Below are 14,875 nucleotides of genomic sequence, written 5' to 3'. Positions count from 1 at the left end.
CGGGCCTCTCACTGTTGTGGCCTCTCCCGTTGCGGAGCACAGGCTCCGGACGCGCAGGCTCAGCGGGCATGGCTCACAGGCCCAGCCGCTCCGCGGCATGTGGGATCTTCCCGGACCGGGGCACGAACCCGTGTCCCCTCCGTCGGCAGGTGGACTCTCAACCACTGTGCCACCAGGGAAGTCCATGATTTATTTTTATTTGGTAGCCATGATTTATTTTTATTTGGTAGTGTCTTATTTTTTTCAGTTGAGTTCTCTGAAATTATTTTTAATGCTATGAGTAAGCAAACTCCAAATACCATAACTAAGTGAGGTTTGATGTTTGCTTCAATATAAAACTGACACATGACTACAGACTATTAGGAGACTCTCAAAGTCAATCCAGGGAATCAAATGATCAAGTGGCTAGCAAGTTAAACCCTAAAGGTCACTACGGTCAATATTCAGGATGCTGAGCCATTTTAAGTAATACAGATAAGATTTAGAGGCCAACTGACAGATGCCAGAATTAAAGAAAACATCGCAATTTGTTAAAACTGTTAGCAAACTTGATTGCTTCCAAATTTATGTTCAACGAATGTCTCTAGTCAGAGTTTCTTATAATAAACTGATATATCACCAATAGTGTAACCCATATAAAATGTCTCAAGTATATAAGTAAACTACTTTTTTAAATAGATAAACACCATAAAATACATGTTATATATTAATCTCACTTCCGGTTTTATATTGCCTTTCCTGCTCTCATTTTTACTCTGTTCTGGTTATCACAAGTTATACTTCATACTGTTATACTGTATATAATATTTTAAGAGCAAAGCAAGATATAAGTAAATAAGTAATAAGCAAATCAATTGAACTAAGTACTTTAGGTCAAGTGCCTGATTTTCTACATAAAGCTAGTGAATTTAGTTACAACTGACATTTTTATTGAAATGTTGTAAGGAGTTATGCTCAGTATTAACAAAACTTAGTGAGAAATTTACTTTCCCCATATATATAAAGATCTGGGCCAAAAAGCTGTTTTAAAGCATAAAGCAAACTAGCCTGCCATTCTTGATAACGTTGTTGATTTGTATCAAAAAAAGGAGTGTTACTTACGTGTCCTGCATATTGTCCAAATTTCTTCCTTAGCCCAACAGCCAGGCCGGTAAGACATTTTGCTGCCAGAGCCACCAACATGACATTGGTGTCCTTTCCAACAACCTACAAAGGGTGGAATGAAAGGAAAAGAGTCACAGCCCCACAGAAGGGAACTGGAAATTTATTCTTAAAAGAACTCTGAAAGCTATTATGTAATGAATAGCCAACTTTGTTTCCTACAAAAGAGGAAAGATTCTTCCTTGACAATATCAAATTTGGGAGCTTCCCTTCATTATGTTTAGTCTCCTATCTTAAAGTTCTACCGGTAAAATATACATAAAACCAGGTCAAATCGCTAACTCTCCATTGGTGGTAGTATGGGCTGTCAGCATTGCGATGTGGACTCTAAATTGCAAATGCCATTGCAACCATTCCTCTGAGGGAGCTTCTGGCCTTGCAGCTGCCGTTTTAGTTATGTAGTGATCATCAGACTTGTATTCAGAGTCTCTCAGCAGAGTCTCCTCCAGCAATGTTTATACTACCACCCTCCGATAGCATACCCTACAAGGCCCAGAACTTATCAAAAGTCATAGGTAGTAGCTGCATTTGTGTCAATCTAGCAAGACAGTGACTATGCCTCAGTTCCTTCCTAATAAGATTTTACTTTGGTATACTGCTCAAGTCAGCTGGTGTTAAAAGGCTGCTTCACTTTTAAGTGTTCCCAAACCCTTGTTTTTTCACTCTTTTCCCAGGTAGAAGTAATGCTTCCATTCTATTTTGGACTTTATCCCTAAGATCTGGTTTTTCATAAGCAGAACATTTCATTCCAGATTCCCTGAATTAAAGAACCCCTAGTGCATAGCATTCAAGGAAGTTCTATTTGGCACCTACATATATTCCCTAAGTGCTGAGGAGTAAGGGTTAAAAGACTAACATTTATTAAAAACAACTTAAAAAACTAAAAACAGAACTACCATATGACCCAGCAATCCCATTACTGGGTATATACCCAAAGAAAACCATAATTCAAAAAGACACATGCACCCCAATGTTCACAGCAGCACTAATTACAATTGCCAGGACATGGAAGCAACCTAAATGGCCATCAGCAGAGGAATGGATAAAGAAAATGTGGTGTATATATATATATATATATATATATATATATACACACACACACACACACACACATACACACACATACAATGGAATATTACTCAGCCATAAAAAGGAACAAAATTGAATCATTTGTAGAGACATGGATGGACACAGAGAGTGTCATACAGAGTGAAGTAAACCAGAAAGAGAAAAACAAATATTGTATATTAACGCATACATATGGAATCTAGAAAAATGGTACAGATGATCTTATCTGCAAAGTAGAAATAGGGACACAGATGTAGAGAACAAATGTATGGATACCAAGGGGGAAGGTGGGGTGGGGTGGGAGGAACTGGGAGATTGGGATTGACACATATACACTATTGATACTATGTATAAAATAACTAATGAGAACATACTGTATAGCACAGGGAACTCTACTTAATGCACTGCGGTGAACTAAATGGGAAGGAAATCCAAAAAAGAGGGGATATATGTATATGTATAGCTGATTCATTTTGCTGTACAGTAGAAACTAACACAACATTGTAAGGCAACTATACTCCAATAAAAATTTTAAAACATTAGATGCCATAATTTTATAGGTGCTTTATAATCCTTATTTTAATTTTCACTCAAACCCTATAAAGCAGGTACTATTATTATCTCAATTTTGTGGATTTCAAAAATTAAATAGAGGACTTCCCTGGTGGCGCAGTGGTTAAGAATTCGCCTGCCAATGCAGGGAACACGAGTTCAAGCCCTGGTCCAGGAATATCCCACATGCCACGGAGCAACTAAGCCCGTGAGCCACAACTACTGAGCCTGTGCGCCACAACTGAAACCTACGTGCCTAAAGCCTGTGCTCCATAACAAGAGAAGCCACCGCACTGAGAAGACTGTGCACTGCAACGAACAGTAGCCCCAGCTCGCCGCGACTAGAGAGAGCCTGCGTGCAGCAACAAAGACCCAACAAAGGCAAAAATAAATAAATTTATTTTTTTTTTAAAAAAATAGAGATTAACATGCTCAAGGTCACAGAGCTAGCAAATGGTAGTGCTGTGATTCAAACCTAGGTCTGCTTTGACTCCAAAGCTTTTGCTCTCTTTACTAAAGCATATTCTCCCTCTAAACTCATGGCAAATTCACTTTCCTTATGAGAAGATGAGATCAGGGTCCTAATAAACATTTTGTTAAATCTGTAATTACTATAAATCTATGGAGCAAAAATTCTATTCAGTTTTGTATTGAACACATTATTGGTATTTGTAAACGTCTGGATTTTTTTTTCCTTACCAAAGCATCTCAGGTATTATTTACATGCTAGACTTTATATTTAACATCTAAATGTATATTCTACGAATGGTCATCAAAAACATGCCAGGCCCCATTCCAAGAGGTCCTAGTTCAATGAATTTGTGATGGGATTTGGATATCAGTATTTTAATATAGCTCAAAAGGTGATTTTGTTATACTGCCCCAGTTAAAGGCCATCATTCAATCCCATCCTTAAGAGACTACCTCTAGGGCTTCCCTGGTGGTGCAGTGGTTGAGAGTCCACCTGCCAATGCAGGGGACACGGGTTTGTGCCCCGGTCCGGGAAGATCCCACATGCCGCGGAGTGGCTGGGTCCGTGAGCCATGGCCACTGAGCCTGCGCATCCGGAGCCTGTGCTCCGCAACAGGAGAGGCCACAACAGTGAGAGGCCCGCGTACCGCCAAAAAAAAAAAAGAGAGAGAGACTACCTCTAGGGATTTCCCTGGTGGCGCAGTGGTTAAGAATCTGCCTGCCAATATAGGGGACATGGTTTGAGCCCTGATCTGGGAAGATCCCACATGCCGTGGAGCAACTATGCCTGTGCACCGCAACTAGTGAGCTTGTGCTCTAGAGCCCGAGAGCCACAACTACTGAGCCCGCGTGCTGCAACTACTGAAGCCCGCTAGAGCCTGTGCTCTGCAACGAGAAGCCACCGCAATGAGAAGCCCGTGCACCGCAAGGAAGAGTAGCCCCTGACTGCCACAACTAGAGAAAGCCTGTGCACAGCAACGACGACCCAACGCAGCCAAAAATAAATTTAAAAAATTTAAAAAAAGAAGACATTCTTAATTTAAAAAAGAGAGAGAGAGAGACTACCTCTAAAGTTACCATTAGATCAATAACCAGTGGAAGTTGAATCTCAGACACTGATGATCCTAATGTAACATTTTGAAGAGGATCTTGTGAACCTATTATAGTTCAGGATATAGTAGAAGATCGAATGAATTTATTGGTGAGCGATGAACCAGGCATCTATTACAATATCTGCCTATTAACACTCACTGTCAAACATCTCAGTTTGATTAAACAAGTTGTTCTTAACTGGGAAATGGGAGTGGCGGGGGGACTTCCCTGGTGGTCCAATGGTTAAGACTCCGCACTCCCAATGCAGGGGGCACAGGTTCCTAAGATCCCGCATGCAGTGCCATGCAGCCAAAACAAGCAAACAAACAAACAAAAAACAAAACGGGAGTGGGGAATATGGAAAAGTGTTTATTTTTAAGAAAAACAGTGTATGTGGGAGGACTCTATTCCAGCGTTGAGGAAAAACTCAGCAACTTGTTCTAGACCTGGGAAAGAAAGCTTTAGCTCACAATGTTAATTTAACCTAAATAATGGGAAATATTCTGTAATTAAAAGTGCTGTCACTTCTCCCACAAATCTAGGCCTACAATGTGATTTTAAGTAATAATTAGTATTTAACTTTAACTAGTAGTGTAAGCCACTAAACAGTAATCAAAACAAAAACACTGTTGACCAAACAAACCAAAACCCCCCAAAACCCATCATGATTGTGTTTAGAAAACTATAATGAATACAAGAAAAAGAAAGACCAAGAAAGACCAAGTGAAAAAGTGTTAATAACACAGAGAAAGTCAATGGAGATTATATAATAAAACACCTTGAAAACCCACATCTTAAAGATGAAAAAATATATATATACCAACCAATATCCATAGGTAATTGACAAAGTCAAAGAAGCTATCTGAGGGGTGGGAGGGAGGGAGAAAAGGAATCTTATAAAGAACTATAACCTGTGAGAACAGGAAAGCCATCAAAATATGCTAGGTCAGGTGACAACTTAGAATAAGACAGTTTATGAAATAACTTCAGGAATATCATAAGGAATTTCAAAATGAATAGTTTTTTACTATTTGCATTAAAGGGTAAAATTGGGAAATTAGTAAGATTACTTGATAAAGACACTAGAGAGAAGAAACTATTTACGGAAGGAAGAGGGATGGGTCTACAAAGACCAACACAGGTGAATATAATATGAATATGGTGTGGAGAGCGGGTGGGGGAAGGAAGGATTGGGAGTTTGGGATCAGTAGATACATACTAGTATATATAGGATGGATAAACAACAAGGTCCTACTGTATAGCACGGGAAAAACTATATTCCATTTCCTGGGATAAACCATAATGGAAAAGAATATGAAAAAGAATATATATAGGGCTTCCCTGGTGGCACAGTGGTTAAGAACCCACCTGCCAATGCAGGGGACACAAGTTCGAAACCTGGTCCGGGAAGATCCCATATGCCTTGGAGCAACTAAGCCCGTGCGCCACAACTACTGAGCCCACATGTTACAACTACTGAAGCCCGAACGCCTAGAGCCCGTGCTCCACAACAAGAGAAGCCATCGCAATGAGAAGCACATGCATCGCAACAAAGAGTAGCCCCCGCCCACCACAGAGAAAGCCCACGCACAGAACGAAGACTCAACACAGCCAATAAATAAATAAATAAAAATAAAAAAAACAGGGATTCCCTGGTGGCGCAGTGGTTGAGAGTCCACCTGCCGATGAGGGGGACACGGGTTCGTGCCCCGGTCCGGGAAGATCCCACATGCCGCGGAGCGGCTGGGCCCGTGAGCCATGGCCGCTGAGCCTGCACGTCCGGAGCCTGTACTCCACAACGGGAGAGGTCACAACAGTGAGAGGCCCGTGTACCGCAATCAATCAATAAATAAATAATAAAAAACCCATAAAAACAGTAAACTGATTTAAAAAACCAAAACAAAATGTTGGGACTTCCCTGGAGGCACAGTGGTTAAGAATCCGCCTGCCAATGCAGGGGACATGGTTTCGATCCCTGGTCCTGGAAGCTCCCACATGCCGCAGAGCAACTAAGCCCATGCACCACAACAACTGAGCCTGCGCTTTAGAGCCCGCGAGCCACAACTACTGAAGCCCGTGTGCCACAACTACTGAAGCCCATGCTCCTAGGGCTCGTGCTCTGCAACAAGAGAAGCCACCTCCATGGGAAGCACATGTGCCGCAACGAAGAGTAGCCCCTGCTCGTTGCAACTAGAGAAAGCCAGCGCGCAGCAATGAAGACCCAACACAGCCAAAAATAAAAAAACAAACAAACAAAAAACCAAAAAAACCCTACAGGGCTTCCCTGGTGGCGCAGTGGTTGAGAGTCCGCCTGCCGATGCAGGGGACATGGGTTCGTGCCCCGGTCTGGGAAGATCCCACATGCCGCGGAGTGGCTGGGCCCGTGAGCCATGGCCGCTGAGCCTGCGCGTCCGGAGCCTGTGCTCCGCAACGGGAGAGGCCACAACGGTGAGAGGCCCGCGTACCGCAAAAAAAAAAAAAAAAAAAAAAAAAAAAAAAACCCACAAAATGTCATGTTAATTTACATTGACATTAACTTTTCATTGTTTTAAATATTTTAGCCACAAAATTAAGTTTCTTTTTACTTGTTTGTTGCCTTTGATTGGTTGCCCCCACTCCACCATGTAAAGAGGGAAAGTGCCTCCTGCTACCCTAAGATCTCACAGAAATCCACTGTCTATGTCTACCCAAATATAAAGATCCATAATCTTCTCTGTACAGAATACAGACAGAGCTTATATTCATAGTTACAATGCCAATGGAAATCACAGAACAGTCTTCATTTGAAAAGATAATATCCTAAGAAAGTGCATGTAGAGAACATCAACTATTAACATTCCTGATTCCAACTAACATTCCTGATCATTACATAGGGAAAAATAAAAGCTTTTATTTGAGCCATTGAGAATTCAGTGCAATATATGTTTCCATAAGATTCCTGATAAAAATTATATGCTAGAACTTACAGAAAATCTGAAGCTCTCTTCAAGGCCACTAGAATCTCACTTCCCCTTACCACCTTCTACCCTTCCTTTTTCCTCCCAGGCTCCAGGTTGGCGAAATGTTTTCCCTAGGGCAATTCCCTTTTAATTACAGTCAGTCCTCCATAACTGCAGATATGGAGGGCCAACAGTATTCATTGTACTATGCCTTTTTATACAAGGAACTTGAACAGATTTAGTATAGGTGGGAGCACCTGGAACACCCCCCCTCCCCCCACTGGGGATACCAAGAGACGACTGTAGTCTTGCCTGGGTCTTTGGCTCTTCAAGATGGAAGACTGATGAACAACGATTTTGACAAATAATATCCCTGTCTCCAAATCCTACTTAGAGGAAAGCAAAGGAAGGCTGACTGTGAGAAGATACGGTCCATCCTCATTATTTATGGATTTCATATTTGTGAATTCATCCACACATTAAAATTAACTTATAAGCCCCAAATCAATAATTGAGGCACTTTCCTGGTCACTCACAGACAAGCACAGAGCTGGGAAAAATCTATGTTGCCTGATGTACACATTCCCAGCTGAGATGAACAATGCAATACTCTGCCTTCTTCTTTCAGCTCTCATACAGTACCCAAGTATCTTTTTTGTAGTCTATTTACTGCCTTGGTTTTTTGCATTTTTGTGCTTTTGATTGGGGCTTTCGCTGTTTAAAATGGCCCCCAAGTGTACTGCTGAAGTGTTGCCTGGTGTTCCTATGTGCAAAAGTGCTGTGATGTCCCTTTCGGAGAAAATAAATGTGCTAGGTAGGCTTTGTTCAGGCACGAGTTATATTTCTGTTGGCTGTGAGTTCAATGTTAATGGATCAATAATACATACTGAATAAGATGTCTTCAAACAGAATAAAACAAGGTCATGCATTGATCGGTTGATGAAAATGTGACCAGAGGGTTGCAGGACCTTAACACTGTATCTTCCCTTGGAGCAGTGGTTCAGCATTTGCTAATTCAGTGTCTGTGGTGACTTTACAGAACATAAGTACTATGAATAATGAGAATTACTCTTATATACGCATAAAATTAAAGAGTAACCTCCTCCCCACACCATGCTAATCCTCTGTAATTTCAGGCTGAAGAAGCAAACAGAACATTTTCATCCTTGCTATATTCAAGAAAATGTCTTCAGGGACTTCCCTGGTGGTGCAGTGGTTAAGAATCCGCCTGCCAAGGCAGGGGACATGGGTTCGAGCCCTGTTCTGGGAAGATCCCACATGCTGCGGAGCAACTAAGCCTGTGTGCCACAACTACTGAGCCTGCACTCTAAAGCCCATGAGCCACAACTACTGAAGCCTGTGCGCCTAGAGACTGAGCTCTATACAACAAGAGAAGCCACCGCAATGAGAATCCTGTGCACCGCAACAAAGAGTAGCCCCCGCTGGCCGCAAACTAGAGAAAGCCCACACGCAGCAACGAAGACTCAACGCAGCCACAAATAAATAAATTAAATGAGTAAATTAAAAAAAAAAGTTTGTTATTAAGCTCTATAACTACATCCACAATTGTCTGATCTATACTTTCAGACTTTATGAAAAGCCAGTACATACAAAAATATCCACCCCAGCATTCAACTTGTTTGGACCTAAGCAATAACAAAGGAGTATTTCCTAAAATATTTCTTTCTTATTTAGTACTTACCTGCTTTATAATTGACCACATATCCCCAGATCCTGCACTTTACATGCTGATATAATACAGGGTGGTATCCCTTGCTATCTAATGAAAAACACTCTTCATATTTAATATTTGTCCCATTAAATAGAGCCAATTTAAAAAGCTCATTCTGTAGAATTATAAAACTAGAATATCTGGTTCTAGATCAGCAAGATTCTCTATTTCTTGACATTTGTACAAGCTACCAAACAGCATATTTAAAGTCAAAGTGATAATAAGCAAAGACTGAAAACCAATCCCTCTAAACTAACCTAGGACAGTCATTTTAAATAACCCTTAAAAAAATGTATGCCTATAATTCAACAACCATCAATAGTGTTCCCTAAATGGCAATGCAACTGTGGTAAAAAAAGATTGACTGATGAAGAAAAACTCAATGGCCTGGTCTGCTGTTGGGATACCAATGCTGAAACTCCTCACATTTACCTTCTTCAAAGCTTTTACTAAATCTGCATAATCGCCTGCTTCCAGTTTGGGGTTTTTCACTAGTACTTCTACAGCTTCCAGGGCTTCTTTTCTTTCTTGCCATTTTTTTGCCTCCTACAAGACACAATATGAGTCACTTGTAGAACAGAAAATAAGAGCGCAAAATAAAAGTCTATTTCTTGCATGCTACTAATTCAAAGATATATATTTTTTGTTTTCAGAAACTTTCTAAAGCTAGTCAGAAATCAAAATTACAAAACTGTGTAGCCAATCAGAATGTTTTGCTCATATACATAAAATTTTGTTCATATATTAAAAGTATTTTTGTAACATTTCATAACCCTAATGTTCTACAATAAGTAAACAGAATGAAATGCCATAGACTTTTCCTTCTCATTTTCTGGGTAAACTTTAAGCAAGTGTTAAACAGAAAACATTAATAGAAAGCATTTCTAGCATATCTCACAGTGGCACATCTACAGGAGAGAGGAATTTCCATATTGATAACATTAGAAAGACCAGAAAAGAACATATAACCAACAACCAATACTGTTCTAATCCTGGATATTAGTTTTCCAGATTGTAGGTATAATGCTAATTTTTTGTTTTGTGGTCATAAAGTACAATATGCTTCACTAGAATTCGAATACCCACTATTGGAGAGAACTGGGGATAAAAACAAGATGACAAACCCATCACCCTGAAGGAATTACAATTCAATTCAATTTATCAAATATTTATTTGTTAATCAGAAGATAACAGGATACTCAAGGAGCTGATAGCAGAGGTAGGATGATCTTCAATAAATAACTATCAGGTCATGACGACTGTGACAGGAGAAGTACAAGCTGCTTTGGTAATACAACAAGAGGACTTAGCCCAGTTTAGGCTTTCAAGTACAATCTCCCCCAAGAAGTGATGCTTAAGGTGGGATCTAGACAATGAAGAGTTATTATGAGGTAAATGGGGGGAGAAGAATGTTATAGGCAGAAAGAACAGCATATGTTAAGGCCTAGAGTTTAGGGGGGGAAAAACGTTTGGCACATTTGATACCAGGAGAAATTCAGTATGACTGGAGCATGGAGAGTGAGAGGAATTAGAGATGTGGCTGGAAGGTTAAGTGGGGACCTCAAAGGTACCATAAATCACACATCAATGGCTACAGTATGACTTCAGACATCATCTTAAAACCCATGGAAGCCACAGAAGGATTTTAATGAGGCAATACTATGGGAAGATTTCCATTTTCAAAAATGACACCTCTAATTATATTGTGAAATATGATGAGAAGGAGGCAAGAGCAGACAGGGAATCTTGTAAGAAGACTATAGCAGCATACAAGGCAAGAGTTGATGGTAGTGGCTGGGATAAAACTTTCTCAATTGGGGATAATTTTGTCTCTTGGGGTACATTTGGCAAAGTCTGGAGACATTTTTGACTGTCATGACTTGGAGGAATGGTATTACTAATATCTGATCGATAAAGGCCAGTGATGCTGCTAAACATACAACAACGCCCATGCAATTTCCCAAGCAAAGAAATATCTGGCAAAAAAATGTCAACAGTGCCAAGGTCAAGAATGCCTGGGGTAAGGGGGGAAAAAAAAAAAAAGAAGTAACCCCAGGGTAGAGAAAGAAAGCCTGGGGATGGAGAAAGGGGGATGAATTTGAGAGATATTTAAAGGTAGAAACCAGAAAGACAATGAGGAAAAGATATAAGTCAAGAATAATGTTCAGGTTTCTGGCAAGAAGTAAAAAGAAGGACTAAAGTAGGTACATATACAAAGTAGTATGGGAACAAAGAAGAAACAACTGACTCACTTTATTAGGGAAGATATGGGGTGGAAGAGGGTGCACCAGGAAAAGGGCTCAAAAGAGCACTCTAATTATATTCAAGTAATTATTTAAAATGAAATAAACGAAAGAAGTCTACCATTACTTACAATTTTGTCATAAAAGTCTTTGGGAAGTTTGGAAAGAATTTCTACTGCTTCCAAAAGCTCATAAGCATCTATCTGTGGTACCTCATCACCATCGTCACCACCTTCCAGGAGGAAAACAAAACAAAACAACCCTTAAAAATGGATGAAATGGGGACTTCCCTGGAAGTCCAGTGGTTAAGACTCGGCCTTCCAATGCAGGGGGTGGGCATGGGTTCAATCCCTGGTCGGGGAGCTAATATCCTGCATGCCACGCAGTGTGGCCAAAAAAAAAAGAAATAGTTTTACTTATTAAACAGTTATCAGCTGTCCTTTCACACCCCTGATGAACTCTTGATACAGGAGGGATCAGAATTATTAATCCTACAAACCATAGGATTGCATGTATTTTATTAAACAGCAATCCTATAAAATGCACCTCGTGAACACAGGTTACTGTGACAGGGCCAGTTCTTGCTAATTTTTATAGAAACCAGCATTGAAAAGTGGCTTACCTCCCTCAGTATCTCCACCAGCAGACTGCTGCTGTTCCAATTTAGCTTCTAGTTCTTGCTGGGAACGCAAAAACCTACTTGGTTTAGGAGCACCTGTTGACAGTTTGACCCATTCTTCTTCTAGTTCTTTCAACTGCAAATATCATATAATATTTTTAAAACATATCTATATCTCTGCCATTAGAGAATATATTTATATTTACTAATAGATCAGAACCCAATTTCTTATTTATGTGGCTCTAATAAGGCAAACAAGAAAAGATAAATTTAAATTGTGCACATTTTGTAGTATGAGTCAAATTGATGTATATCTACTATACTGAAGATGTATGACTAAGCACTTAGAAGAATAAAATCCACTTTTTAAGACACTCTCATTATTTCATGAATTCACATATATTTGCAACAAATAATGTCTCCAAAACCAACTGAAATATAAAAAACAGAATGCATTTTGTCTAAACAGATATTAAGTCCTGCCACCCAAAAGTATTATAAAAGGATCTTATAGGACTTCCCTGGTGGCATAGTGGTTGAGAATCCGCCTGCCAATGCAGGTGACACAGGTTCCAGCCCTGGTCTGGGAAGATCCCACACGCCGTGGAGCCACAACTACTGAGCCTGCACTCTAGAGCCCGTGAGCCACAACTACTGAGCCTGCACTCTAGAGGCCGTGAGCCACAACTACTGAGCCTGCGTGCCACAACTACTGAAGCCCGTGTGCTTAGAGCCCTTGCTCTGCAATGAGAAGTCACCGCAATAAGAAGCCTGTGCACCGCAACAAAGACCCAACACAGCCAAAGATAAATAAATAAATTAATTAATTTTAAAAAAAGTATCTTATAAACTGCTATAGATTCAACACTAACATACTGGCATCGGTGAATGCATAGTATTTAATTTGAGAGGACATAGTAACAGTAGAAACAGGTATGCTCAGCAAAAAATGATTTCAAAATTAAGAATGAAAAATAATTATTTGTAAGGACAGAATATCAACAACAATGACAGGAAAGAAATATCTTCATATTAACCTTATACAAAGACAACCAAAAAAACTTTGTGCCTCACCTGGACAGAGTTTATACTTTGTAATGGGGGTCTCAGAGCATCTCGAATCCATCTATAAATCTCCACAGCAATTAGTTTGGCTTCATCTCGAACAGCCTTCTCTCGAGATTCAAAGAGTTTTGGCAACACTTTGATAATTGGCTTCAGTAAGATGATTTTGGAACCAAATTCACTAGAAGTAAAAATTGGAAAAAAAAAGTCACCATGCAATATGCTTTGGTAAAGTGTTAGCCTGAATTCACTCAAACACAGTTCTATATCTATATATAATAGAGACATATAGGTTGAGTTTTTTTAGGGAAGAAGAAAAAAGAAACTTATAACAACATCTGTATTTAGATGCCATTCTTCCAAGAATATTATTTAATGTCCAGAGCCCAAAATAATATTACCATTTAAAAACTTTCTAGGTAACCAGTCTAGGAATTACTCAAATCTAAAATGGATCAACACTTGTGTAACATCTTAAATATATATGTATGTACATTAAAAAGTTTAAAATAGAAACAAATCAATTTATAAATATTTAGATGAGTGAAATTGACTTTTAATAAGCTTGCTTATTTATTTATTTATTTATTTATTTAGCCTGCGCCGGGTCTTAGTTGCAGCACACGGGATCTTTGGTGCCACATGCGGGATCTTTAGTTGCAGCATGTGGACTTCGTAGTTGCGATATGCGGCCTCATTTGTGGCATGCATGCGGGATCTAGTTCCCCAACCAGAGTTCGAACCTAGGCTCCCTGCATTGGAAGCACGGAGTCTTATCCACTGGATCAACAGGGAAGTCCATTAATAAGCTTTTATTAGCTCTTCTACGTAATTACGGGGATTCACTCCACTTGACAGATCACCAATCCTGGCAGTGTGTCTTTCATTCCTGACTCGAAGCTATCACACTATAACTTCAGGCAACTTAAATCTCTCTTTGCTTCAGTTTTCCATGGGGAAAACAGTTGCATTCTGACTTCTTAAAAAGGCAGTATAGGGCTTCCCTGGTGGCGCAGTGGTTGAGAGTACGCCTGCCCATGCAGGGGACGCGGGTTCGTGCCCCGATCCGGGAAGATCCCACATGCCACGGAGCGGCTGGGCCCGTGAGCCATGGCCGCTGAGCCTGTGCTCCGCAACGGGAAAGGCCACAACAGTGAGAGGCCCCTGTACCGCGAAAAAAAAAAAAAGGCAGTATAGGGACTCCCCTGGTGGCACAATGGTTAACAATCTGCTTGCCAATGCAGGGGACGCAGGTCTGAGCCCTGGTACAGGAAGATCCCACAGGCTGCAGAGCAACTAAGCCCATGCACCACAACTACTGAGCCCGCATGCCACAACTACTGAAGCCCACGTGCCTAGAGCCCGTGCTCCGCAACAAAAGAAGCCACCAAAATGAGAAGCCCTCGCACCAACGAAGAGTAGCCCCTGTTCACTGCAACTAAAGCCCGTACGCAGCAACAAAGACCCATCGCAGCCAAAAATAAAATAAAAATAAATACATTTATAAAAAACTAAAATAAAAAGGCAGTATATTTAACATTATATATCTGTCACATATCATATTTTTAAGTTCCCAACTTAAAAATATAGGTTTCTGATTCACTGCTAACATTTCTGAATAAATTCTGGAGCAAGAGAGATTCAGTTATGAAAGAAGATTGACATTCTGTAGTAGGATCCATATATACTATTTATCTATTATCTAATGTACACAAATGCAACAAAATGTTTCAGTAATAGCTACTGACACACTCTAACAGGTTAAAGAAGGAGACTGAAAATACTTTCCCTAGAAAGTGATATTTAACAAGACACCAGTTTGTGTAAATGGTTCAAATATAGCCATCATAGCATGAAAATAAACCAGATGATCTTCAATATTTCCTTTAAAATCTTTTATTTTAATAGAAGAAAAACATTCTAACTTGGTTCA

The 14,875-nt window shown here is 40.1% G+C and overlaps 1 protein-coding gene across 2 annotated transcripts in view; it reads right to left on the bottom strand.

Annotated features, from left to right (window-relative positions):
* Positions 1 to 14,875, bottom strand: part of CKAP5 (cytoskeleton associated protein 5) — a 108,652-nt gene that overhangs the window by 52,237 nt on the left and 41,540 nt on the right. For both annotated transcript variants that reach the window (XM_007455767.1, XM_007455768.1), the window contains exons 5-9: positions 12,952 to 13,123; positions 11,881 to 12,013; positions 11,390 to 11,490; positions 9,448 to 9,561; positions 1,102 to 1,206 (exon numbers count right to left, since the gene is read on the bottom strand). In XM_007455767.1, the coding sequence (XP_007455829.1) occupies positions 1,102 to 1,206; positions 9,448 to 9,561; positions 11,390 to 11,490; positions 11,881 to 12,013; positions 12,952 to 13,123 (625 nt within the window). The remainder of the gene's footprint in view (positions 1 to 1,101; positions 1,207 to 9,447; positions 9,562 to 11,389; positions 11,491 to 11,880; positions 12,014 to 12,951; positions 13,124 to 14,875) is intronic.

This window comes from Lipotes vexillifer, unplaced genomic scaffold (genome assembly GCF_000442215.2).
Source record: "Lipotes vexillifer unplaced genomic scaffold, Lipotes_vexillifer_v1.1 scaffold977, whole genome shotgun sequence".
NCBI classification, from domain to species: Eukaryota; Metazoa; Chordata; class Mammalia; order Artiodactyla; family Lipotidae; genus Lipotes; species Lipotes vexillifer.
Note: the sequence above shows the minus strand (reverse complement) of the source record. Positions and strands in the feature narration are given on the sequence as shown.